At 42.3% G+C, this 27,361-nt stretch overlaps 1 protein-coding gene across 1 annotated transcript in view; it reads left to right on the top strand.

Annotated features, from left to right (window-relative positions):
* AKAP12 (A-kinase anchoring protein 12) overlaps positions 1–27,361 on the top strand; it is a 109,451-nt gene that overhangs the window by 33,437 nt on the left and 48,653 nt on the right. The window contains exon 2 of the mRNA XM_027972558.2: positions 26,228–26,342. Within this exon, the coding sequence (XP_027828359.1) occupies positions 26,228–26,342 (115 nt within the window). The remainder of the gene's footprint in view (positions 1–26,227; positions 26,343–27,361) is intronic.

Below are 27,361 nucleotides of genomic sequence, written 5' to 3' on the forward strand. Positions count from 1 at the left end.
AATAGAACTCAGTAGGTGTTTATTGAATTAATTAACTCTTAGGTCTTAAAAATAACCTGTTTCCTGATTAAAACGAGGAGGCTTAACCTGCGACTATACTATTGCCTCCTGTTTAACTATTTTCTTTAGTATAAACTGTATTTTAACAGAGCTATAAATCCTACTTCTTTTTAGTGTTTCGCTTCTGTTCTTTTTGAACTGAGATAAAAGGCATTTTAAATGCTAATAAGAATATATATAGGAACAGATTTTAGGAGTAATGTGAGAATTTTGTAAGAATTTGTTCTTCAGCCGTATTGCTTCACCTGGCACTGGTGTTTGTTCCTAAAATTAAATAAAGCATTAATCACTGGAATATATGAGACACGTTAAGCCTTCCCTTTCAGATCCTTAGGGAATAACTAATAGGGGTGTGTGTGTGTGTGTGTGTGTGTGTGTGTGTGTGTGTGTGTTTCTAGTAGAGGAGAAGCATTTCTTTCTTACTACTATGAAAGGGGGGAGTCAACACTGTTCCTCTTCCCTTTCATATTTTATTTGAAATCTACAATGATGAAAACCTGTCACTTCAGATAGCATTTGAAAATTTCATGAGTTAGTGTTATGTTAATTTCTACATGGAAGGAAATCTTTGAGTCGGCAATGTATGACTGCGGATAGATTCACAATAAGGGAGAATCTAAGTGCTGTTTTTGATTTCAAAGAAGGTCATAAATCGAGTTGGACTCCAGGATTGGGAAAGGTTTGTTCTGTGAACACATTTGTACTGGAGATCGCTTTTTTCTCTAGAACGATGTTATTAGTATTGCAGTGATTGAAGGATAATGTCTAGTTCATAATTTAGCTTGGAACCTTAAGTTTAAAAGGGTCCCTTCATCAAAACAACCTCATTCTTATGTTCTAAAAGTCTTGAAGAACTTTGTAAGCAGTTGTAGTGGATTTGAACTTGAAAGCAACAACAAACCCTGAGTGTCATAGCCTACACACTTCTGTGGTATAGAGGACCCACAGCCAGAACCTGATTCTAACTCTTGGGAAGACATATTATTGTTTTAAGAGATTGTGTTACTTGGTAATATCTTACAAAAATGTTATCTTTTTAAAAAATGTTGAAATAGAGAAAAAGATGAGAACAGTGGCCAGAAGCTGAGAATTTTTTACCATCGTTTCTATTCCTAACGAGGTCTGTGACCTTGGACATAGTAGCATTCTTTCAAGGCTCAGTTCTCAGCAGACTGTTCTAGATGGTTTTAAAGATGAACACATCAAGCTCTAAGGCTTCATAATTGTACTCTATGTCTCCCTCCTTCTTTAAAATATTGTAATACTAGATACTTAACAAAATACCCAGAACATTCTCTACTTTGGCATATTAATTTTAAATGCGTATGTATTTAATTCAATATATTTAATCCATAATTTGTGATTCATAAGCATATGGATTTTTATTGAGCTGCAGTTAGCTTGAAGCACACTCATTTTGCTTTCACGTATGGAATGCCTTGTGTTTCTATGTCATTAAAAAAATACATTGCAATTAACTAAGTCATTCTTTTTAATGCCAGTGAACACACTGATTTCCATTCTGTAGGGAGTGTCTTTGTTTCTGTGACCTTTTCCTCTCATTTCCTGAGGGTAAACTTCCAGGTTTCACCACTAGTACAAACAACAAGTGTTTTGTCATCAAGATACAGATTTGAATCCTCAGTCTGCCACTTATTCCAGATAAGTGGCTTAACTTGTGAGCCTTCCTCTACAAATTAGTGGTTAAGGGTGTGTTTTCATTAGTGAAGTGAACTCACTCAATCGTGTCCGACTCTTTGCGACCCCGTGGACTGTAGCCCACCAGGCTTCTCCATCCATGGGATTCTCCAGGCAAGAGTGTGTTTTCATAAGTTATGCTAATTTTGGTGCCACTGGAAACAAATTCAGATTCTATCGCTGCATCGCTGATATTGCTAGTTTACTTTGACAGGTGAGGGATGGTATCTTAAGTTTGCTTTGGTTTTTGTATTCTTTTACTTTATTAGAGCAGATGAATATATTTCCGTGTGTTAATTTCCGCTTTAGTTTCGTCTTATAGCATGCTTTGCCCACTTTATCTATTGAGGTCTTTCTAATATGCTTCAAAACTCACCATATTTATATTCCCATATGTGGGCAGTCCCTCAGCAAACCGTTTTTTCTGATTTTTTTTTTTTTTTTTTTTAGCGAGTTGAGTTCTTGGAAGTGGCTTCCCTTAGAAGTTTCCTACATGTAGGGGTTGGGTTTCCAAGCCAAGCCTAGAAGCCTGACTTTACCCATTGTATCCTCATGAAACCATAGAATTTTAAATCTTGGATTTTGTGGGGAACGTGTTCTTAGTGAGGTTGGGACACAAGTTCCTGTGGCTCCTTTTCTCCACATACATTTTGTTTCTTTAACAAACGCACAGTGCTTACTGTGTCCCAGGGGTTGTCTCAGGCACTTCACAAATATGAACTCATGTAATCCTTTCAACAGCCTTTTCAGGTATAGGCACTATTAGCTCCATTTTACAGATGAGGAAACTGAGGCACAGGCTGACCAGTGAGGCAGCTTAGCTAAGGTCACCCAGCTCCAGAAGTGAACCTATGTGGAGAGAATGGCCAGAAGAGGGCCAGAATAGACTCTGCAAAGGGAGAAGCTCTTTGGTCTGGGTCTATTGGTGGTATTTGTTGTTGTTCAGTTGCTAAGTCATGTCCAAGTCTTTTGCAACCCCGTGGACTATATAGCCCGTCAGGCTCCTCTGCCCATGTGATTTCCAGGGAAGAATACTAGAGTGGGTTGCCATTTCCTTCTCCAGGAGATCTTCCCCACCCAGGGACTGAACCTGGGTCTCCTGCATTGGCACGCAGACTACTTTACCACTGAGTCACCAGGGAAGCCTTAGGGTGGCATTGAAACCGTGTAACACAGACTGGGACTTGAACCCGTGGTCGTTTAGCCGAGATCACACACCTGGTTTCAGGACTTAATGAAACTCAGGTTCTTGATGTCTCATTGCAGAAAGCACTCAGTGAGAGACTAAAGAAGTGCATTTCTTTAGAGAGAAACACTGTAGACATGAGAGTGTGCCGTCTCAGAAGGCAAGAGTGGCCCTGGAATATGACATGGCTCGTTTCTATAGGCTGGCTAAATTCATAGGCTAATGAGTGGGAGGAGTTGGGCCACTGTCTACTTTTTGATATTTGATGGTGGGCCTCAGAATTGTTATGGTGCTGGTGGGTGTGTCACTTAGCTTGCTGATGTGTTACAATGACCATAGGTTGTTGGTCTTTAGTTGTTGCTGTTCATTTGCTAAGTCGTGTCCGACTCCTTGCAACCTTGTGGACTGCAGCACGCCAGGCTTCCCAGTCCTTCAGCCACCTTCTGGAGTTTGCTCAAACTCATATCCATTGAGTCGGTGATCCAACCATCTCGTCCTCGGTCACCCCCTTTGCCTCCTGCCCTCATTCTTTCCCAGCATCAAGGTCTTCTCCAATGACTTGGCTCTTCACTTCAGGTGGCCAAAGTATTGGAGCTTCAGCATCAGTCCTTCAAATAAATATTAAGGGTTGATTTCCTTTAGGATTGACTGGTTTGATTCCTTTCTGTCCAAGGGACTCTCAAGAGTCTTTTCCAGCACCATAATTTGAAAGCATCAATTGTTTGGTGCTCAGCCTTCTTTATAGTCCAACTTTCACATCTGTTCATGACTACTGGAGAAACCATAGCCTTGACTATATGGACCTTTGTGGGCCAAGTGATGTCTCTGCCTTTTGAATACACTGTCTAGGTTTGTCATAACTTTCCTTCCAGGGAGCAAGCGTCTTTTAGTCTCATGGCTGCAGTCACCATCTGCAGTGCTTTTGAGGTTCAAGGTCTAGTGGAAGTCTATTAGACTTCATCTTGGACCTGTTTGATTCTAATCAGTTTCTACTGTGTCCTTGGGCTATGTCATTCTTTTAAAGTTCGTGCCTACCCCCTTCCCTCCTGTTGCAGTGTCACTCTGATGTAATTGCTTTTCCCTTTTGCCTCTTGTCTGTTGACTTGATCTGTTTCCTCCTATCTATCTCCAGTTTCTGTTCAAGCTAGTCACACTTGAATTCAGCAATTATTTACCTAAAACATATTATGTGTAAGGTGTTGGGCGTGTCCCCACCCTCCTAGAGTTTAGATTTTTTATCTTGATTTAGCCCTGAAGCTTCCTACAGCATAGCCTGCATTGTGTAAAAATGCAGAGGTGACTGGTAAAGAACGTTGAGAATTTCTTCCTGATTAGCCCAGGACTGAGCCTTTAAGGAACAGGGCTATGGGAGATCATGGGAACGGAGAAGCTTCTAGTAAAGGAGCCTGGGCCTCTTGTAGTAGATGATGAGGAGTTACAGTTAGGAAGTAAAAGAGCCTGGCTTGGCAAGTTGAGTTAGAGAACTAGCATTATCAGGGAGATCAGCTCTTAGGATATTGCAATAAATCAAATGTTGGTTCAATGAAACGCTGATGCCTGAACTAGGGTAGAGATCAAGGAATGGGAACAGAGACTTCCCTGGTGGTCCAGTGATGAGGGCTGTGTGCTTCCATTATAGTGGCTGTGGGTTCAGCCCCTGGGCAGGGCACTACTAAGAATGATCCCACATGCCACGAAAAAAAGAGATGCGGCCCCCAAAAAAGAGATGATTATAGACAGTACTGAAGATATAAGGAATGATTGTGCTCGATGGAATATTAACTTGGGGACAGATGAGGACAAAAACACAAGATGATCTCCAAGTACCTAGGCGCTTGTACCTGGAATGTTCACTCCTGTCCTGCAGAGGAATAGTGTCAAGAAAAGACATGATCAAACAGTCAGCTAGCAAAATAGAGGGAAAGGGTAACAAGAATGGTGATTTGTTTTTTTGTAATACTAATAGCTAACTGAGTGTCTGCTGTTTTCTAGACACCATCCTAGGCAGCTTGTGCAAATAACCTTGTAAATCCCCTTTCTGCCCATAAGGAAGAAGCCACCATGTAGAGATGAAGGAACCATGCAGTTCAGGTCTCTTGTCAGGAGTAGACATTCTGGCTCAGATAATGTGTGTGTAAGAGAGAGGGGAAGAGAGAGAGAAGTTCAGTGTAAAGACGGAAAGCTCAGGGTTCTAAGTAATGAACGAGGAACCATCGCTGACATAACCCAGCCTCAGATCTGGGAGCCCTTCTTTTTTCGTTGGCAGGTCCAGTTAGCTTCATGTCCATTATTTCAGGTTGCTCCTTCCTGTCCCCAGGTTCTCCTCCCTGCTCCAGCTCTGCAGTGGATGCAGCCGCAGCCTCCCTGCCTCCATTCGTGGCCTCCTTCATTCCATTGTTCACTGGGCAGCCAGACTGATGGTTTGAGGGGTTTTTAGATTTGTCTGCCTATGGTCCATTTCAGTTCAGTTCAGTCGCTCAGTCGTGTCTGACTCTTTGCGACCCCATGAATCGCAGCACTCCAGGCCTCCCTGTCCATCACCAACTCCTGGAGTTCACTCAAGACTCACGTCTATCGAGTCCGTGATGCCATCCAGCCATCTCATCCTCTGTTGTCCCGTTCTCCTGCCCTCAATCCCTCCCTGTATCCGAGTCTTTTCCAATGAGTCAACTCTTCACATGAGGTGGCCAAAGTACTGGAGTTTCAGCTTTAGCATTATTCCTTCCAAAGAAATCCCAGGGCTGATCTCCTTCAGAATGGACTGGTTGGATCTCCTTGCAGTCCAAGGGACTCTCAAGAGTCTTCTCCAACGCCACAGTTCAAAAGCATCAATTCTTCGGCGCTTAGCCTTCTTCACAGTCCGACTCTCAGATCCATACATGACCACAGGAAAAACCATAGCCTTGACTAGACGGACCTTAGTCAACAAAGTAATGTCTCTGCTTTTGAATATGCTATCTAGGTTGGTCATAGCTTTTCTTCCAAGGAGTAAGCGTCTTTTAATTTCATGGCTGCAGTCACCATTTGCAGTGATTTTGGAGCCCCCAAAAATAAAGTCTGACACTGTTTCCACTGTTTCCCCATCTATTTCCTATGAAGTGATGGGACTGAATGCCATGATCTTCGTTTTCTGAATGTTGAGCTTTAGGCCACCTTTTTTACTCTCCACTTTCACTTTCATCAAGGGGCTTTTTAGTTCCTCTTCACTTTCTGCCATAAGGGTGGTGTCATCTGCATGTCACTTACATTCAGTGAAACCTACAGACCTTCAAGTGTATAGCTTGAGGCCTTCTTACAAGCGCACATCTATGCAAAGAGCTCCCACGTCAGTTTGTAGACCATTCCCAGTGCCCCAGAAACCTCCCTGTGGTCCCTTGTAGTGATTATTTCATGCTGTGGACAAATTGAGTCCCTCTCAAATTCATGTGTTGAAGCCCTGGCCCCCACTGTGACTGTATTTGGAGAGGAGTACTGGAGAAGAAGCATTAAGGTTACAGGAAATCATGGAGCTAGGGCCTGAAAGGATTTGTGTCCTTATAAGAAGAGACACCAGGGGGTGCTCTCTCTTTGCCATGTGAGTGCAAGGTGAGAAGGCATCCATCTACAGGCTGAGAAGCAGGCCCTGACCAGAAGCCACATTGCCTAGGACCTTGGTCTTGGACTTCCCAGCCTCCAGAAGCACAAAAAATAATTTTCTCTTTTTGTTTTGGCCAAGCCATGCCACTTGTAGGAGATTAGTTCCCCGACCAGGGTTTGAACCCTGGCCCCTCACAGAAGAAGCTGAGTCTGAACTGCTGGACTGCCACAGAATTCCCAGATTTCTGTTATTTAAAACAGAAAATCTGTCTGTGGTCTTTTGTTACAGCAGCTAGAACAGACTCATACAGTGAGTTTGGAGTGTGAACTTGGAAGGTGAGTCAAGAGACTGCAATGGAAAAGGTGTGTGTAGTGGTCTTACATTATGAGAATCTGTGACTTTAAGAATACTTACTGTGAACAACCATTTATGAAGCATTAGAACAGGGAGTCTTTTGAGTTCAAGACTATTCCATCATAAAAACATATTAAAGCAGAATGTTGTCCCCTATTCCCCAGAGGCTATAACTAGAGACAGTTTTATAGAATATTTGTTAATCTAATTGATATAAAAACTTTGCACTCTCAAAGCAGTTTTCCCCATTATAATATGAATGGATACCAAATAATACTTTCCTGTCTGGGCAGTGACTCACATATTGTTTGCTATTGAACTATTTTTCCTCCCCGGGAGGTGGTCGTACCCGTCAGAGAAAACTATTCATTTTCTGTGTATCATTTTCAAACTACTGATTACTGGAGAGCTTCCAATTCTTAATGGAGAGTTTATGGAAAAGATGAAAAGAAGATTTTTTAAAAAACAAAGAATGATGCAGAAGTTAGAGATGAATGAATATTAAGACAATCAAAAGTTCTTTTTTTACGGTAACCTCTTCAGTCACAGACTACTCTTTTTCAGGGGAAAAATGATCGTTTCCTGCAAAAGGGGAGAGCAGATTATGTAAAGAAAACAAAAATATTCATAGTATTATAGTTTACCTTTTGGGTGAGTTGTAAGGGGAAGGGGAAATTGTTTGGACAGTCAATACGATGAAAAACATCAAATATATTTTCCAGTCTCTAAGACAATTTTTGTATGCTTGATATAACGCAAATTGTTTCATGGAAGTTAGGATTTAATCCAAAGAAAGCAATGGGCTTGTGATCATTCGCATGTATAATACGATCATCTTTTGTAAGCTGTAATTTAGAAACAATGAAGGCAGTTTTGAGAGAAGGTCACTGAGTGGACACTGTTTAGACACAGCCCTCTTCCCTGGAGAAGCGAACTTGGTGAAAACCAGCATCGAGTTGAAAGGAGATTGTTCATGTTTCAAATGAAGTCATTGGGGAAGGCTGGCACCTGTCCGCCCAGCTCTATGTCCTGTAGCCGAGGAGTTTTTCCCCCACTTGCTCTCAAGGTTCAAGGTCAATGGCAGGGTGGGTGAGCCTTTTCCTAGAAGCCCTCACTGCTTCTTGAGGGGCCCCCTCCCCTAGTTAGACAGGGTGTTCCTTGCATTCTAGAAACAAGAGCACAAAGGAGCTTTCCTTCTCTAGTCGCTCAGATGGGAGTTTCACCAGCAGGTAAAGTCCATACTTCTGGAAATCCGTTAGTTTGCTTACAAGTCTTTTGCCAGATGGTTAAAAGAATCAGTCATCTCCACTGATATGTTCATTTTTATTTATTGAAGTGCTTGTGGAAGAAACACACCCTTTTCTTTGTCTATTCTATCCAGGTCTCAAAGCAGAGTAATTTTCTTCTCTTGACTGAGAGTCCTGAATAGGAGCTGATTCAAAGAAGGTTAGAACTAGAGCTCAAAGGAAGTCAGAGCTTTTATTTTATGGAACAAAACAATCAAATAAGAACCGGAACTGCAGCAATTGACCTGACCAAGACGCCACGGTGGTTGGGGTGGCTGAGCCAGCCGAGGTGGGGCTAAATATATTTTTAGTTAAAAAAAAAAAAAAAATCAGAGGCATGCTCTTCAAACTGACTTTCAAACGGTAGGAGCTAAAATAATAGGTGCTATTCTGAGTTTGCTGGTTGCAACTTAGAAGTACAGAGATCTGGTGAAATAGTTCATTCATTTTGTTGTTGTTGGGTTTGGGATACACCTGAATTTCCCCTCCCTGTTCCCATCCCCACTCAGAATGGAGAACAGAAAGAGTTTCTCCCAAATGAAGACTGCATGCCTCCTGCATCAGATGCCTTGAGTATGTTTATGTGAGGGATGGGGCCCATTCTGTGTTCCCCTGTATTACTTACAAAGCAGAAAAAAATTAAGGTATTAGTGACATTATTACATGTTCTCTGTAATAGCTGGCAACTCTAAAAGCTATTTTGACAAGTATAACTTATGATTTATAAATTAGGCTAACGGATTCCTTTTTTTTAAATGGGAATTGCACCTGTGTTAGATCACTTACTCAAGTAGTAATTAAGTACCTACTGCAAGTGCTTTCCCCCTTCAACTTGTATTTTTCTGGATGATTTTTTTTTTTTTTGTAAACTAGGCATGAGACCTTTTCTTCTCTTCTTCTCTCTGAGTGCAGTTAAAGAGATTCAAGCTGATATTCTCCACCCCCAGTGCTAAGAGAGGGGGTTAGCTTTTAAGTTCCTCTGTAGATTCAACATGATCATTTGTTGGACTGTGAATGCATTTTTAATTAGGTGATGGCTTTTATAGATGGTTGTTATAGAGTGTTTACTTATATTTTGCAGAATATTCGAACCACCTGTATGTGTCAGAAGCTGAAGTGTGAGGATAAGATGTGGTAGCAAAAACCAACCAAACCAACAAAACACTCCCTGACACCTCGTGGTTGATGTGGCATTTATAGGGCTTTGGACAGGCTCTGTGCAATGCCCACTTCTTTAGAGACGTCCTCCCCCTTCCTTGTGTAGAGTCAGATCCCCTAAAAAAGTTGGTGTTACGTTCAATGTACATAACTTATACGTACATTGAATATTTTTTAAAATATTTATTTATTTGGCTGCATGGGATCTTAGTTGTGTCCTGTGGGATCTTCCATTGTGGTGCACAGACTCTCTAGTTGTGACTCCTGGGCTTCAGTAATTGCAGCACGGAGACTCCAGAGTTGGAGAAGGCAATGACACCCCACTCCAGTACTCTTGCCTGGAAAATCCCATGGACGCAGGAGCCTGGTAGGCTGCAGTCCATGGGATCGCTAGGAGTTGGACACGACTGAGCAACTTCACTTTCACTTTTCACTTTCATGCATTGGAGAAGGAAATGGCAACCCACTCCAGTGTTCTTGCCTGGAGAATCCCAGGGACGGGGGAGCCTGGTGGGCTGCCGTCTACGGGGTTGCACAGAGTCAGACACAACTGAAGCGACTTAGCAGCAGCAGCAGACTCCAGAGTGCCTAGGCTTACTTGCCCCAAGGCATGTGGGATCTTAGTTTCCTGACCAGGGATCGAACTTGCATCCTTTGTATTGCAAGACAGATTTTTAACCACTGGACTGCCAGGAGGGTCTCTATTGAGTAATTATTAAAAACTGGGAAAATGAGAAAGAAAAGAAGTGAGAGCTGCTGTTTTGCAGTCTCAGCCTTGTCTCTCAGAATAACTTCCATAGTACAGACAAGGCCAGCCAAGGTTTTCCTAGAGAAAGGGGGTACAAGGGTTGTGGAGTGTAGATGCTGCAGCCGGGCCAGTTTTGTAAGCGAGGTTGGGGCTGCCCACTGTCACCTTCCTTCGTGAGGTATTAGTAGCAGGCTTGACTCTTAGCTCATTCAAAGCAAGGCAGAAAGATGCTTCACTTAAGAGACATTGGTTATGTGACCCAGGCTGTGACTCTTTACTCCTTAGGTAACACAATGGTTATGTATTTAGGGTCTGCATCAGTTTGGTTTGGTTTTGCTTTGGTTTGGTTTCAGGATGCTTTCATTTGTCCAGAAGGCATCCTGGGAAGAGGCATATGAACAAGATGGTTTGGAAGCCTACCTGTGAGACTGAAGAAGCATATGGACCAACCTCAACCTGTTCTTCAAATAGTGATTATTTCTTTTTTTTTTTAATTAAAAAATTTCTTTTAATTGCAGGGTAGTCAATTTGAAATACTGTGTTACTTTCATGTGTACAGCAAAGTGATTCAGTTATACGTATATGTAAAAATTTATTCTTTTTCATCATAGGTTATTAGAAGATACTGGATATAGTTCCCTGTGCTATACAATACCTCCTTGTTTACATATTTTCTATATAGTAATTTGTATTTGTTAATCCCAAACTCCTAATTTATTCTCCTATGGTAATCATAAATTTGTCTTCTGTGACACTGTTTCTGTTTTGTAAATGAGTTCATTTGTATTATTTTTTTAGCTTCCATGTACAAATGACAGCATTCGCTATTTGTCTTTCTCTAAGTTACTTCACTTAGTATGATCATCTCCAGGTCCATTCATGTTGCTGCAAATAGCATCACTGCATTCTTTTTATGGCTGAATAATATTCCATTGTCAGGCTTCCCTGGTGGCTGAGCAGTAAAGAATGCCTGCCAATGCAAGAGATGAGGGTTCGATCCCTGGGTGGGGAAGATCTCCTGGAGAAGGAAGTGGCAACCCACTCCAGTATTCTTGAGACTTCTCTTGTGCTCGCTCAATAAAGAATCTGCCTGCAATTCAGGGGACCTGGGTTCAGTCCCTAGGTTAGGAAGATCCCCTGGAGAAGGAAGTGGCAACCCACTTCAGTATTCTTGCCGGGAGAATCCCATGGACAGAGGAGCCTGACAGGCTACCGTAGTCCGTGGGGTTGCAAGAGTCGGACACGACTTAGCGATTAAACCACCACCACCAGTATTCTTGCCTGGGAAATCCCATGGACAGAGGAGCTTCACAGAGCCCAGTCCATGGAGGTCACAGAAGAGTCAGACTCGACTTAGAGACTAAACAACACCACCATTCCATTGTATATAGGTACCACATCTTTATCCATTCGTCTGGTGGACATCTAGGTTGCTCCCACGTCTTGGCTGTTGTAAATAGAGCTGCTGTGAGCGTTGGAGGGCATGTATCTTAAGAGTTTTCTCCAGATAGATGCCTCGGAGTGGGATTGCTAGATCATGTGTTAATATTTTTAGTTTTTTTTATGAAACCTCCATACAGTTCTCCATAGTGACTGTACCAGTCTAGAGTCACTATTTCTTCATGGAAAAAATTATTTTAGTGCCCAGGAATGCTTACAGGACCTAGTATTAGGATGGCCCTTCTCCACCGATCCCTGATAGCCTGCTCAGGGTCGTCTGGGTGACAGGAACACAGTCAGTATCTGGGAGGCCACAGCGCCACATTGGCTGGACACCTTCAGGAGGGCTGGGTGCACCGAGTCTCAGGCTGAAATCATGGAGAAGCGGCACTCCCGCTGCCATATTTCTTCATCGCGTCCCTAGCTAGGGTTGAGTGCTCCCCAGGGCAGTCTCCGGCCATCCACGTTGGTCCCTGGCACTGAGGTCTGAGGGCTCAGTTGGGACTCCTCACCACCTTATTGCCAAATGTCGCCTTCCTCTTTTGCCCTCAGACATGACTCCAACCATCACCAATTTCTTGTATTTACCTCCCTTCGTCCCATCGGCGGCAAGGAACTTCCCGCCCCTTCCTTAGGAGTAACTCTTGAGGGACTTACTGGCAGGCCAGTGTTGAGACGCCTCACTTCCACTGCAGGGGGCCCAGGTTCCATCCCTGTTCGGGGAACTAAGATCCCTCATGCCGCGTGGCTTGGCCTGGGGTGGGGGTGGGTTGTGTGGGAAGAAGTTACTCCTGCTGTGTCCCTTCCACCAGCTTAGCTGCCAGGAACCTCCCTCCCTGTGTGCGGAAACTTACCTCCTAGAAACTTACCTGCACTTTGCCTCGTTTTTCTTGCGTGTGTTCTCTCTCTCTTTAATACGTAGTTTCTATTTGTTGACAACTCTCCAAGTTTTTAAAAGAGCTGTTTTCTTTCTGTTCAATTTAATTAGGTAATTTTAAATTGAAGTATGTTCCCTGGCGGCTCAGATGGTAAAGAATCTGCCTGGCATGCGGGAGACCCTGGCTTCAGTCCCTGGGTTGGGAAGATCCTCTGGAGGAGGGCATGGGAACCCACTCCAGTATTCTTGCCTGGAGAGTTCCATGGACAAAGGAGCCTGGTGGGCTGTGCAGTCCATTGGGTCGCCAAGAGTCAGACACGACTGCGTGACTCCCGCACATGCACACACATAGTTGACCTACTGTGTTGTGTTAATTTCTGAGGTACAGCAGAGTGATTCAGCTATACACGCATATGCATATTCTTTTTTATATTCTTTTCCATTGTGGTTTATTACAGGATATTGAATATAGTTCCCTGTGCTGTACAGTAGGACCTTGTTGTTTATCTGTTTTATGTATAGCAGTGGTGGTGGTGGTGGTGTAGTTGCTCAGTTGTGTCTCAGCAACTCAGTTGTGTCTTGTGACCCTGTGTACAGTAGCCCACCAGGCTTCTTTGGGATTCATGGGATTTCCCAGGCAAGAATACTGGAGTGGGTTGCCATTTCTTTCCCCAGGGGATCATCCCAGCCCAGGGACTGAACTTGGGTCTCCTGCATTGCAGGCGGATTCTTCACTTTCTGAGTCACCAGGGAAGCCAATATCTAGTAGTGTGTATCTGCTAATCCCAAACTCCTAAATTATCCCTCCCGCCTCCCTGTTTTCCTTTTGAGAGCTGGATTCCAGTCTCTGCAAATCACCCAAAACTGGTGTCTCCATTCACCAGTGATCAGGTTCCTTTGGTCAGTATTTTATGCTCCTGGGTCCCATTCCCAGAGATTTTGGCCTAACGTGGTTGGGGTGTGGACACGATGACAACTCTGCCTAATATTATCCCCATTGTACAGATGAAGAAACCGAGGCTCGGAGGAGGGCAAATGTACTCAAAGGTCTCAAGGCTAATAAGCAGCTGATCTAAACTTCCCTACGGACCTGTCTGCTAGTAATGCATGGTTTTCATTTACTGCACTGCACTATGTGGGTCCAGAAGAGCTTTGAAGCCATTCTTCCAGTTAAGGGTCTGCCACTACCTGCCTTGTGAATCTGTGGGCCTAGAAAAGGCCTTGTTTTACTCCAGCCAGACTTACTGATAAACACTGGCCAAGCTGCCGGACTGGATCACGTCACTGCTGGTATGCAGCAGACCATTTGAATTCCGGGGAGTGCAGGGCTCAGCACACACGTCAGAGAAACCCATTTCCATTTATCATTTTAATTCTGCTATCAACCATCCACAGACCCTAAATGGATTCCTCCAAAATGGCATCTTCAAGCCCATTATCAGAGCTAAATGTTTAATAACTTTGTTAAATAATCCATGCCATGGTGTACAAGAAACTTTTTGGTTTTTTGTGTTTGTTTTTTTTTTCCCACATAGGAGGAGGTGTTTCTGGACATCCCTAGGGATGGCTTAACATAGCTCTCAGGGCCGCTGGCTGGCCCCTCCCCTTCCTTCCTTGCTGGGTTCCTTCTTTCCTAAAAGCTCCAGGCAAGAGGGGTTCTGTGCGATGAAGCCCCCTGCTTAGCAGGCTTGAGGAAGAAGCAGATGTGAGTCAGGCAGACAGTTAATCGATGGAAAAGCAGTTTAAAATTCAGCCCAGGAATTAATAGACGCTCTTCAGCAAACGAAGCTCGGCTCTTTTTGGAGTAGCCGTTGGCACATTTTCTTTTCTGGATCTTTTCCAGTGATCGTGCTAGAAATATGTGGAAAAGAAAGTGTGAAGTTGCTCAGTCGTGTCTGACTCTTTGTGACCCCATGGACTGTAGCCTACGAGGCTCCTCCATCCATGGAATTTTCCAGGCAAGAGTACTTGAGTGGGTTGCCATTCCTTCTCCAAGAAATACGTGGAGTAGAACATTACAGGATAGCCATTGTTTACTTTTAGGTAAATCCCATTATCTTAGATGGGCCATCTTTGCAAATTAAGTCCATTGTATTGAAAATAAGACAAGCAATGTTGCCTGTTTTTTTCTTTTTCAGTCAAATGGATCACAGAGTTAGAACTAAAGTAGCAACAGGCTGATCAGTAATTTTTAACTGGATTTGTGTGTGTGTGTGTGTGTGTGTACCAAGTCTTTGTTGCAACATGTGGGATCCTTAGGTGTGGCATCAGTTACCTGACCAGGGATCGAACCTGGGCCCCCTGCATTGGGAGAGTGTGGAGTCTTAGCCCCTGGACCATGAGAGAAGTCCCTATATAGGACTGGCCATCCACTGGTTAAGACTCTTCGCTCGCAATGAAGGGATCATGGGTTCAATCCCAGGTGGGGGAAGTTCTGCTTGCCTCACAGCATGCCCCGCCCCTCACACACACACACAAAAAAGTAGTGATTGTATCAAGCACATCCCCAAACTTCATGCCTGTTTGTAATCTCCTTTCTGTTATCTCCTTTCTGTTGATCTTTTTGTTACTATGATCAGTTTGGATTTTCTAGAGATATATATAAAGGAAATATGCCACATGTATTATTTCTCTTGCTTTTTTCACTCAACATAATTACTTTGAAGTTAATCCATGTTGTTCAGTTTAGGAGTTTTTAAGCAATTTGCATGTACACTCAAAATATGACCCAGGAAATACCCTTAAGTATTTATCCAGCAGGAATGAAAGCATGTATCCAAGCAAAGACTCATACATGAATGTCCATGCAGCTTCACTTGCAAGCGAATATCCAGTTTTTCCAGGATCATTTGTTGAAAAGACTCTGTCCATTAAATTGCCTTTGCTCCCTTGTTGGAGATCAAAATTATATCTGTGTGTGTCAGTTTCTGAGCAGTTTTTTTTTTCTAGTTCTATCATTTTTTTTAAAAATTTGCTTGTTTCTTAAAATTAGTCAATTAATTATTGGTTGTGCTAGGTCTTGTTGCAGTGCACGGACGTCTCACTGTGGCAGCGTCTCTTGTTGTGGAGCACATGCTCATGGGCTAGTAATTGTGGCATCTGGGCTTAGTTGTCTAGGGGCATGTGGAATCTTCCTGGACCAAGGATAGAACCCATGTCCCCTGCATTGGCAGGCAGATTCTTATCCACTGTTCCTTCAGGGAAGTCCAGGTGATTTTACTCTTTTTCAGTGATCTGTTTGTCTATTCTTTCACCAACACTACACTGTCTTTTGATTATTCTAGTTGTATATTAAGTTAGGTAGTGCCAGTCTCTGACTTTTTTGTCCGCTGAGGTTTCTTTTTGTTTTTAAAGTTTGCATTGAATTTGTTACAATATTGCTTCTGTTGTTTTTATGTTGTTTTTTTTGGGGGGGGTGGGTGTGGGGGGAGCGGTTAGCCTTAGGTCATGTGGCATCTTAGCTCCCTGACCAGTGATCAAACTGGCACCCTTTGCATTGACAGGCAGAAATCCTAACCAGTGGACCGCCATGGAAGTCCCCACGTAGGTTTCTTAAATTTTGTTCATCAGGCATTTCTCTGTCCTAAGTATGATACAGACCTCAATGTTGTGGGGGCTCCAGACATTGCCAGGTAGCATTTCACATAATGATTGTGGTCACCCATCTTCATGCAGTGAATTACTGTCGTTGGTTAGCGTTACTTTTTATTTTCTTCATCTCAAGCAGAGAGCTTATAAATTCCCTTTGCTTGAAATCAGCGTGGCTGATCTCCTATCTCACCAGATTCAGAGCTCTTTGTTTTCTTTTACATACTTTCCCAGAGAACCCAGGAGTTTTAATACTTTTTAAAACAACTATAACTTTTTAATGTAGGGGAATATTTGACTGAAACATTTGTTAAAACATATTGCATTTTATCTTGGTGTCTTTACTTAGCATGGATGTTAATAAATGTGGTTCTAAAAGGGTTCTGGGGGCAAGTCATTTTAGAAAATACTATAATGATTTCTTTCTTAGAGGTTCAGGATGCGCATTGAAGAGTCTCTAAATTCTAAGTCCCTTCCAAGGGGAACTTAGAATTTAGATCAAACCTGTCAATCCTAAAGGAAATCAACCCTGAATATTCATTGGAAGGACTGATTCTGAAGCTGAAGCTGATGGTTGGATGGTATCAATGACTCAATGGACATGGAATTTGAGCAAACTCTGGGAGATGGTAAAGTACAGGGAAGCCTGGCACGTTGCAGTCCATGGGGTTGCAAAGAGTTGGACACGACTTAGCAACTGAACAATAGATTCTAAGTAAATCTACTTAACTTTATCTAGATCAGTGTTTCCCAAGCTGATTTGAACCCAGAGCACTTCTAAGAGAAGCCTGGTATACAGACATTGATACATCTAGTATGCTGATATTCTTCAATACCAGTTTGAAAAGTGCTGATCAGATTTAGAGGCCTAAATTGTAGACACCACTCCTAATAAGTTCACTCCTAATGAGTTCACCTGTGGTGTCCAAGTCCTTTGGGATTTAAATAAACAATGTGAGATACATTACTCTCTAAGACATTCAACAATTTGAATATTGGAGTAGAAACATTCAGTTGAATTGAAATTTAATTTTGGAGGCTAAAAGCAAACTAGTGACCTTAGCGGATCTCTCCTGTTTTCATTCTTTCTCATATCTAGGGGTGAATCTGTGTTATTCCTTCTAAAACTGTGTTACAGAAATCTTCACAAATTTTACTGAAAACTATGAGAAACAGGAAAATTAGTGATTGGTAGGCAGCGCCCAGAGACTCTCTAGCTGGTGTATACACGCTTCCCTGTGTGGCTCTCATGTGCTGTGCTGGTGATGTCCCAGAAACTTTTCATAAATAGGGAGCAGTACAATTTCAAAAGCAAAATAAGATTAATCTTTTATATCCTGAACGTGAGAATCTTTTCCACTTGGATTAAATGGAATGAGTAAAATTAAACAGCAGCACAACAAGACTACTTAAGCCAATTAGGTCCACACTTGGTGAAATATGGCTTTTTGGCCAATATTTTCACTTCTGGCTGTGGGTTGGGGGACATTGTCGAGTTGAATAGCACCTCGGACTTAGTCGGATTTCAAAGTGAAGACCAGTAAGATGGAGGGGGGTCTGACCCTGGACCGCGGTTGTCATTGGGTGGATCTGGAGGGGAGGGACCTCATTGATTGGTTGATGATGAAGAGATGCTGGTCTCTTATGGTTGTTTGAATTAACTCACTCATGTTTAAAGCAATGTTGCCAGCCAGTAAGGGGATGTTTTGGTATGCTGGTTTGGTTTTGCTGAATATATGAGTGGAAAAAAAAGTAGCATGAAATTTAAAACAAACAGAGGTTTTATTTAAAGATGAGAGGCTTTGGGGCATCAATATTTTAAGAAGTGGGGCGACTGCCACACTGACAGGAGGGTCTGTCCTCCTTCAAGGAGGAAAACAGATCAGAAAGAGATCTCTAAAGGCTAGTTTCCTGAAGACAAGGACATCTCATTTTTAGAGGTCACTGGAAGCACTCCTGACCTGGGGTACATGCTCTTCTCTATTTCATGTGGTTTGAGAAAGCTTTTGGCACAACGTTTTGACAGTACCTCTGAAATTTGAGAAGCAGTTCATATTCTTTCTTTGAAAAGCTTTGCAAAGTTAAAAGTTCTCCTCATTTTTCTTTCATGGAATGCCTTAAGTATTTTGTTTTTAATCCATAGACTAGAGATATATCTGTGTTACTATTTGAGAATTGCCTTACCCCTGCTTACTGTATGAAGAAAGTGAAAGTGTTAGTCGCTCAGTCATGTCCAATTCTTTTGTGATCCCAGGCTCCTCTGTCCATGGAATTTTCCAGGCAAGAATACTGGAGTGAGTAGCCATTCCCTTCTCCAGGGGATCTTCCCGACCCATGGATCTAACCCCAGGTCTCCTACATTGTAGGGATATTCTTTACTATCTAAGCCACCAGGAAAACCCCACTTACTGTATATCTTGAGCTAATTAGAAATTAAATCCTTGCCAAGGGGTGAAACATTCTACTGTTTAAAAAATTTTAAATTTTCTTGACGACATTGAGGTTTTCTTGACTATACAGATTTTATCAGCAATACCTCAGAAAACTCAGAGAAGCTTCACTAAAGAAAATAAGTTTTTTCTTTTAATTCTGGAAAATTTCAAAATATATACAAAGGTAGAGACTCACAGCAAATGCCTTGTACCCGTTACCCAACTTCAACTGTAATGAACATTTTGCCCATCTTATTTTGTCTAACTGTATTTATTTATTCTGTTTTTTGGCTGAACCACATGGCATGCAGGATCTTAGTTCGCTAACCAAGGATCAATCTCACACCCTTCCGTGGTGGAAGCACAGCATCTTAACCACTGGACCACCAGGGAAGTCCCCTTGGAGCATTCATTTTAGAGGGGAAATGAGTAGGGGACGAGTCATCCCCATTAGACTGAAGTTATTGAGCAAATGGTAGAGCAAAAATTGCTAAGCACTTACATTAATGGTTGACTTATTAGCAACCTAACGTGTGGGGTGACGTTCCAGATACTCACTGTGGTGAGTGAAAATGAATTTACATCTCATTTTACGGAAAAAGAGAAGAGCATATGAGAGGCTGAATAACATTGCGAGGCCACAAATTAGGTAAATGGCAGGTGTGTGACCCTCTAGCTGCCTCTCCTAGCTCCTCCTGTTTGCTGACCTGGAATCACCAAGAGTCAGCCTGTGACAATGATGGGACACTTATAAAATCCTAGATTTGAAGTATTTCATCATGCCCCAGAGCACCCAGCCCTTCTCTCTGCTTCTGAGCACACCATGTCATCCAGGGTTGAGGAGTGAAAAGGGGTTAGTTTCTATGAAAAGGCTCCTGAAATATGATTTTTCACTGTCGAGTTTTTATCTTAAAGCAGTTCTCTTTTCCCATGAAAATTCATGTGACTGGCAGAAATTAGAACTAAAATACTTCACAGTAAAACAAAAATTGTCTTAACTGTCTCCCAGCCATACTAACAATAAGCAAATTAAAACGAAATAACTTAGTGAAGGAAAAGCTTCTTCCCTACCACCCACTTGTAAAAGTGATCAGAAAAATTAGGTACAGAACACAGAAAAATAAAAAGATATAAAAAATTCATAGTTTCATCCCGAATGATTTGGCACATGTGGGTTGGTAATATTGATCTTACCATATATTTGGCTATTTAGGGGTATGTTCTAGTGTATGTTTGTAATCATATTGAATATATAATTGTTTAGTTTGCTTTTTCAGTTTAACGTCACAACATAAAATGCATCTCTATTTCATGAGTTTTGTTAATAGCATTTTTAATGCCTGGAAGACATGCTGTAACCACCCCCTCCCCCCGTATTTGGGGCATTTAGAAATTGTTTCTGACTCTAAGCTATAATTTTTTTGTTTATCCTCTGATTTTTTTTCTTTTGTTTTTCCAGTGACCTTAAGGGTCATTAGTGTTAGAATCAGACTTAAGTGTTAAGAATTGGACCAGTTCTATTAAAGTAATTAAACCATTCCCTCTTCTCTACCTTTCTCTGTTCTAACGATTTATACCATGTTTAGACCTGAATTTTACAAAACTTTCTCCCTGTAATTGGGTTTTGCAAAGTTTTCTGCTTTCATTCAAAATAGAAATGGTTACTTTTTAAAACCAAAGCCCACCTTTTGAAATCCCTCATTCTGATAGCATTCAGTAAATCGCACCTAAATTAGAGGGGAAATTTTCGTATAAACATAACCTAGGCTGGTTGGTATTGTCATGATGGTGACTTAGACCTTTGTTCTGATAGCCTGAGCCATTGTTGTTTTCTGACTGCACAGTGTGGCTTGTAGGATGTTAGTTCCCCGAGTGGTGATCAAACCCACGCCCTCAGCAGTGAAAGCGTGTAGTCTTAACCGCTGGACCACCAGGGAGTTCCCCAATATTTTCTGTGTAATGGCTTGACCGAGGTCATTAATATGCTAATCACATTTAGAGGTACAATGAACAGAAGAGTTAAAGGTCCGTGAGGCCAGTTTGGTCCATTGGCTCAGATGATCTGAAAAGATTTATGAACCCTGGAAAGCTAGGGTCATAGTATCCTGATAGCTTTTGAGAACCTGTGGACTTTAGGCCTGAAAGTATTAATATTTTCACCTTTATATTGATAAAGTGAAGTTAAGGGAACGTCTGTTACCTAACTGCTCTCTGAAGAATAAAGCCAAACAACAGAAATTCCACAGAGATGGCCATTAAGAAAGTTTTAGAATATATTATTCCAGACTTGAAAAAATATGCTTGTACAAACATTGGAACAAACACTCTTCCTCTCCTCTGCCCCCTTCCCTCCCTGTTAGTGAGTTATTTTTGTTTTATTTTAAACACTTAAAGGAGTCAAACATTCTTTAGCAACTTGCTTTTCTCTGCTTGAATTGGGGACATCTACCCCCTTCAGCAGATTTACTGCTAAAATTTACCTTATTCCTTTCAGCGCTGTTACATGGATATCTGATATTTTAACTCTTCCTCTCTACTGATGGATTCTTAAAGGTTTTGCTTTTATAAATTATCGGGTATGTAAAGTTGTATCTATTGGCATGGGATGGTGGAGCCAATGGTTATGCACACTTTAATGTTTTTATAGCTGTTTCCAAATTGTTCTCCAAAGCTATTTACTACTTTATTCTCTGGGTGGTTTTTTTTTTTTTTTTTTGCTTTCTTCTGTTTGACCTTTTAAAATTAAAGTTTGCTTTCCAAACACTTTCTATGAGAATTGAAGGAAAAAAACACATTGAAGAGTTTTCTTTAGAAGTTTTGTCATGGGATTTAAACTCCTTTCCAGTTATCTTTTTCATTCTCATCAGTATGCATGTGTCCTCCTTGTATTGACAAGATGCTGGCTCTTTCCTGCCAGCCATGTAACAGTTCTCCTTCTTGGGTTTTGCTGTCATCATTGGGAGCAGTTGTACTGCCCAGAGCCTGTTCTGCCACGCGGGCTGCAGGACTCTGGGCACTCCCACCTGTGCTGGTCTTCCAGTGAGAGTGAGGAGCCACGTGGAGCCGCTAGCATCCCTCCTGTGAAGGAAACGGTTCACAGGCTCACCCTCTCTTCCTCAGTGTCCTGATAGCTGTCAAAGTTTCATCTGTTTTGTTCGTGGTTTAGCATGTTCTTTAAAGAGCCTGACACTCCTACTCTGCCAGGGTCTGCAGGGCGATCTGTGAACCATCCTATGGAGAAAAAAAAAAAAGGAAGCGGAAACACCGTGTTCTGCCACGCCTTCGAGTGCTGACGCTCAGCTGTGTCCAACTCTTAGTAGCCCCATATACTGTAGCCCACCAGGCCCCTCTATCTGGAATTTTCCAGGCAAGAATACTGGAGTGAGTTGCCACTTCCTACTCCAGGGGATCTTCCCAACCCAGGGATCAAACCTGTGTCTCCTGCATTGGCAGGCGGATTCTGTACTTCTGAGCTGCCTGGGAAATCCATGCCTTGGCTACCATTTTGATATTTTCAGTTGTTGTTCTTGGAGGAATGAGAGGAAAACACTGTTGTTGGAAGCATTCAGGATTTTTTTTTTTTTTCTTTCGAAGCTTGTTTAGTTGTAATGTGGTAATACTTTACGGGAATAAACTCTGGCTGACCCACTCAAGGGATATAAGCTTGAAAACATTTAGGGTTTTGATTTGCTCAAAGGAGACGTTTACGGTTTTTGAAGCACAAATCCAGTGGGAAAATAAGTTTTCTGGTGCTAGCTGTGTTTTAGTGCAAAGAGCATGCCTTTGAAGTCCAGTTCTCATCTCAAAAGACATTAAGAACTAGGTGGATGGATAAAGCTATGTGAGGAAGCTTCAGAGTGAATGAGTTTGAAAACTTCAATCTCACCCGTTTTTCTCCCTAATTTAAATACCCTTCTCATCTCATCTGGCTCCAGCCCTTCCCATCCTGTGGATCACTGACTTGTGTCTGTATGTCTTTCAGGGTTTCTTCGGGCTTAACTGAAAGCTTTGTCATCTATGTGCATTCGAGTTATAGAAAAAAGAAAGATCGAGCACAAGTCAGTTGTGTGTTTAGTGACAAAGAAATGCCTCTGCAGTGTATGAAACAGTCAGGTCATAAAAGCGTATATCCTCCATTTTAAAAATGTAATTTTATTCATTTGTTTTTGGCTGGGCTGGGTCTTCATGGCTGTGCTGGTTTTTCTGCAGTTGCGGTGAGTGGGGGGCTACTTTCTGGTTTCCGTGTACAGGTTCTCATTGCACTGGCTTCTAGTGTTATGGAGCATGGACCCTAGGGTGCACAGACTTCACTAGTTGCATCCTGTGGGTTCAGGAGTTTTGGCTTCTGGCCTCTAGAGCACAGGCTCAATAGCTGTGGTGTGTGGACTCAGTTGCTCCGTGGCAAGTGGGATCTTCCTGCTTCAGGGATCGAATTTGTGTCTCCTTCATTGGAGGCAGATTCTCATCCACTGAGCCACTAGGGAAGCCCTCCTTTTTTTTTTTTTTTTTTTTTTTTTAAGGAAAGCTTGTGTGCATATAAACACTCATAGAAAAGACAGAAGGAACTTAAACATTAAGGAACCATGGGTTAGATTTCTTGTGATTCAAGGTGATTTTAACATACTGATAACTCTCAGAAACGCCTGACCCCTTCATGATAGTATGAATTATTAGCTGGTTGAGAATGGAAGAAAAAGAAATCAAAACACTACATATACATATTTTGGATTGCAAAAATGTGAATTACCCATCTGTAAGAGCACGTGAGATTGTGTAAAAAGCGAAACACGGAGTGGTGAACATGTCTGAACGTGGCTGCGTGGAGTGGAGTCCCTTCATTGTGTGTAGCTAGTGTGTCTCAGGCTTGCATGTGCCCCACAACGCCCCCTTGCTGGGCCTAAGCTATACATAAAATAAAATAAGCTCAAAACTCAGGTTTGGTACTATCACTGTTGTAAATTGTCACCAAATTTATCAGCGATTTTCTGAGGTAGAGATCGTTGCCCTGTGGTCACTGGTAATAAGAAATCCACACAATTTACTTATCACACTCGATGATAAAGAAGGATAGCAGGTGATCTCAAAGATACATTTTATTTTATATCATCTACGGTGCATCATGATATATGTGTAACATTTCTAAGAGTAGATGACATGTGTGCCAATAGAATCTCTCAAGTTTTATACTCAATTTGGCTCCCTCTGAAGATGTCTTGGATTTGACAATTCACGAAGAATGATGAGAAATCTTTCAGAACCATAGAAACTCTGTAGAACTCTAGACTTTATCATAAACTTCAGAGTTCTGGATCCTAAACTAGAAGCACAGTTAACCAACTTGAAAGGTTAACCACAGTTAACCTCCCTTGAAAGCGAGATATTAGAATAACTGTCTCTTATTCCCCCACTTAGGTTGCCATGTCATGGTGTCTATTTAAACATTTTTTAGGCTGATCGTGTGCTGTGCTTAGACACTCAGTCACGTCTGACTCTTTGAGACCCCATGGACTGACAGAATCCTCTGTCCATAGGATTCTCCAGGCCAGGATACTGGAGTGGGTAACCAGCCCCTTCTCTAAGACATCTTCCCAACCCAGGGATCAAACCCATGTCTCCTGCATTGCAGGCGGATTCTTTACCAGAAGCCTAGTTGTTGACCGTGTAGCCCACAATAATACGCATTTCGTGCTTTCCCCCACTGGCTTTTAATCACATTATTAATAAAATCTACGTCTAACTTGTGCATAGGACCTAGTGAAATTTACTTAAAATACTCTTAAAGGCCAACATTTTTGCTGATGAGCATTGTGGAGAGCCCATCCCCACCCCTGTCTCCCGTGCTTTTGTCTTTAAGTTTCATTTAAAACTACCATCTTTCATATTTTGGTAAGAGAAGACTTTAAGTGGAAATGTAATCTGAGCATCGTGTCTAATACGTGGACTCAGCATGGGCATTTTGAAGCCAGTGATCCCATCTGTAGTGAGAGCATTAAAGTACAGTGATATTATTTCAGGAGGCAGCTCTCACAGTTGAAGGGCATCTTTGCTGGGAGCAGGGAACAGCCAGGTGAAATCAATTTCAGCACCGTGCAAGCCTTGTGGATTGACTGTCTTGAATTGGATCCAGTCGCTTCAAGACTCTGATAGAACTCAGTGATTTGGCCAGGGTACTCCACTGGCCTGTAAACAGCATGAAATGATACATACAAAGTGACCGGCTTTGAGATTTCTTTGGAAAAATCAGGTCTGGGTATTATGGGATATTCTTTAAGGCATTTCGTCATTGTGCATGGTAACAGGTCCTCCAAAAATTTGTTGTTGGAAATTCCCTGGAAGTAGTTGGTGGTGAACCTGGCCTTTGGGCCATGGCTGAGCTGTGAGACCTGTGGTCAGCCAGCTTTCCCTTCTGTAATCACTTCGATCCTCAGTGTCCTCATCTGTAAAATGGAACAGTAGCACCTTCCTAAGTTGTTGTTGTTTGGCTGCCCCTTGACTTGTGGGATCTTAGTTCCCTGACCCAGGGATTGAACCCAGACCTTTGGCAGTGAAAGCTCTGAGTCCTAACCGCTGGACCGCTGGGGAATTCCCCCGAAGTTGGTTTTAAGGCAAATGAGAAATAAAGCATTGTTGAAATCCTTAGGTTCCTAATGGTTATTGTGCAATTTTCATTTGGCTTAAAACTTTATTTTTAAAAAGTATTTATTTATTTATTTGGTTAGTTGAAGCACACAGGATCTTCGTTTCATCACACTGGGTCCTTTGTTGTCGTGCATGGGCTATCCATATGGGGATAATTGCAAGCGAGCATTTTAGTAATAGTTTTAAGGACAATGACTCAGGAACAGACATGTTTGGTGTCTCCTCTTTGTTCACTAGCCTTTGAACCACAGGGCCTTCTCACTTGTCTCCCCTTTACCTTTTGCTCACATACCCCTTGCTCTGGCATCTTAGAGCTCAGCTTTCCCTTTACTTCCTTTGAGAAGCCTTAACAAGGCCCCTGTCCCCAGCCTAGGTCATGGCCTTCTGTTTGTTGTCATTTGTTGTATGTATTTCTCCTACATGATGGCTTCCATAGCTGCAATTTATTTAAATGTCTGTCCTCTTCCCTGAGAAGGACACATTGTCGCTTAGGTATATTCCAGCCAAATATGCATAACCTGCATCTAATCACAAGGAGACATTATTTTAAAGTAAAAAATGTTTTTCAGAAATCTGCCTTCCATAGGTCTGCCTTCCAGGGCTTCACTGGTGGCCCAGTGGTTCAGACTCTACCTGCAAAGCAGGAGACCTGGGTTCAATCCCTGAGTCAGAAAGATCTCCTGGAGAAGGGAATGGCAACCCACTCCAGTATCCTTGCCTGGAGAATCGCATGGACAGAGGAGCCTGGTGGGCTACAGTCCATAGGGTCGCAAAGAGTCGGACACGACTAAAGCGCCTTAGCATGCACACACGCATGTCTTCCATAGTAGTTTGTGAGCTCAAAGCATCTGGGACCACACCTGACTTAGTCACTGTGAAATCTCAAGTAGGCCTGGAATGATGGGTGTGTGTATCTTGCCTATGAGTGGTTTCCAGAAGAATGAATGAATGGTGTGTACCTTTACCCAGATACAAAGCCCTATCTGCTGACTTATAGCTTCCTGTATCTTTTGTAAGATAGCTCAATCATTCCAATGGGGGAAAAAAAAGAAAAACTTACATCTTCATTGTCACTAACTCTCCATTTCTCCTCTAAATGATTCATATTCTTGAACTTACAGTTTTGTTTCTAACTTGGTCATGAAGATTGAAATCAAGCTAACATGGTTTTGTCTTCCCCGTAGCTCCTGCAGAAGAATGGCCAGCTGTCCACCGTCAACAGCTTAGCTGAGCAAGGCGAACTCGGCCTCCAGGAGGAAGCCCTGATTGGCCAAGAGGAGGAAGTGACTGTCACAGATGGTAAGCTGCCTTGCCCAGCTCTGGGTAGAGCCAGGGGATGGAAGGCAAACAACACCTACAAGGAATCCTCAGAGGACAATAGAAAACAACCTAAGCAGAATTTGCCCTGTCATGTTACCTGTCATTATACACTGTCAATATCATGCTGATAACAAAAGCAATCCATTGTAGCCCCTGTATTTAGGTATAGGAGGTTATAGCAATGCTTATAATGAAATGAAGTCTTTTTTTTTTTTTTTTTTTTTCATTTTTCTCAGGCATCCTTATCTTGAAACCATGATTTGGTGGTTGTTGTTATTGCTGCCTTGTTCCAACCACTTGCCTGGTGTTGGATTCTTGTTGAAAGTGCTGGGGTCTTGGTTGCTTTAAGAGTCAGTATTTCTCACTCTAGAGCAGCCTACTGCCCTTGTGAAGATTTTTCTGGTAGTCTGTATTGCTTTCTTTTTGTTAATGTATTGAAAATATTTTATATTTATTTATTTTCAGCAGTGCTGGGTCTTTGGTGCTACACGGGCCTTTCTCTAATTTTGGTGAGCAAGGGCCTCTCTCTAGTTGCGGTGCCTGGGCTTCCCATTGCAGTGGTTTTTCTTGTTGGTTGAGCACTGCCTCTAAGGCACACAGGCTTCAGTAGTTGCAGTGTGTGGGTTTAGTTGCTTTGTGGCATGTGGGATCTTCTCACGTTGGGGATCAAACCCATTTCTTCTGAATTGGCAGGTGGGTTCTTTCCAGTAGTGTGTATTTCAAGAAGACATTTGCTTCTTGGAAGGAAAGCTATAGCAAACCTAGACAGCATAGTATAAAAAGCAAAGACATCCCTGCAGACAAAGTCCTTCTAGTCAAAGCTGTGGTTTTTCCAGGAGAAGGAAATGCAACCCACTCCAGTATTCTTGCCTGGAGAGTCCCATGGATGGAGGAGCTTGGTGGGCTACAGTCCATGGGTCGCAAAGAGTCGGACACGACTGAGCGACTTCACTTTCACTTTCATGTACGGATGTGAGAGCTGGACAAAGATGGCTGAG

This window comes from Ovis aries, chromosome 8, assembly GCF_016772045.2.
Source record: "Ovis aries strain OAR_USU_Benz2616 breed Rambouillet chromosome 8, ARS-UI_Ramb_v3.0, whole genome shotgun sequence".
In the NCBI taxonomy this organism is placed as follows: domain Eukaryota; kingdom Metazoa; phylum Chordata; class Mammalia; order Artiodactyla; family Bovidae; genus Ovis; species Ovis aries.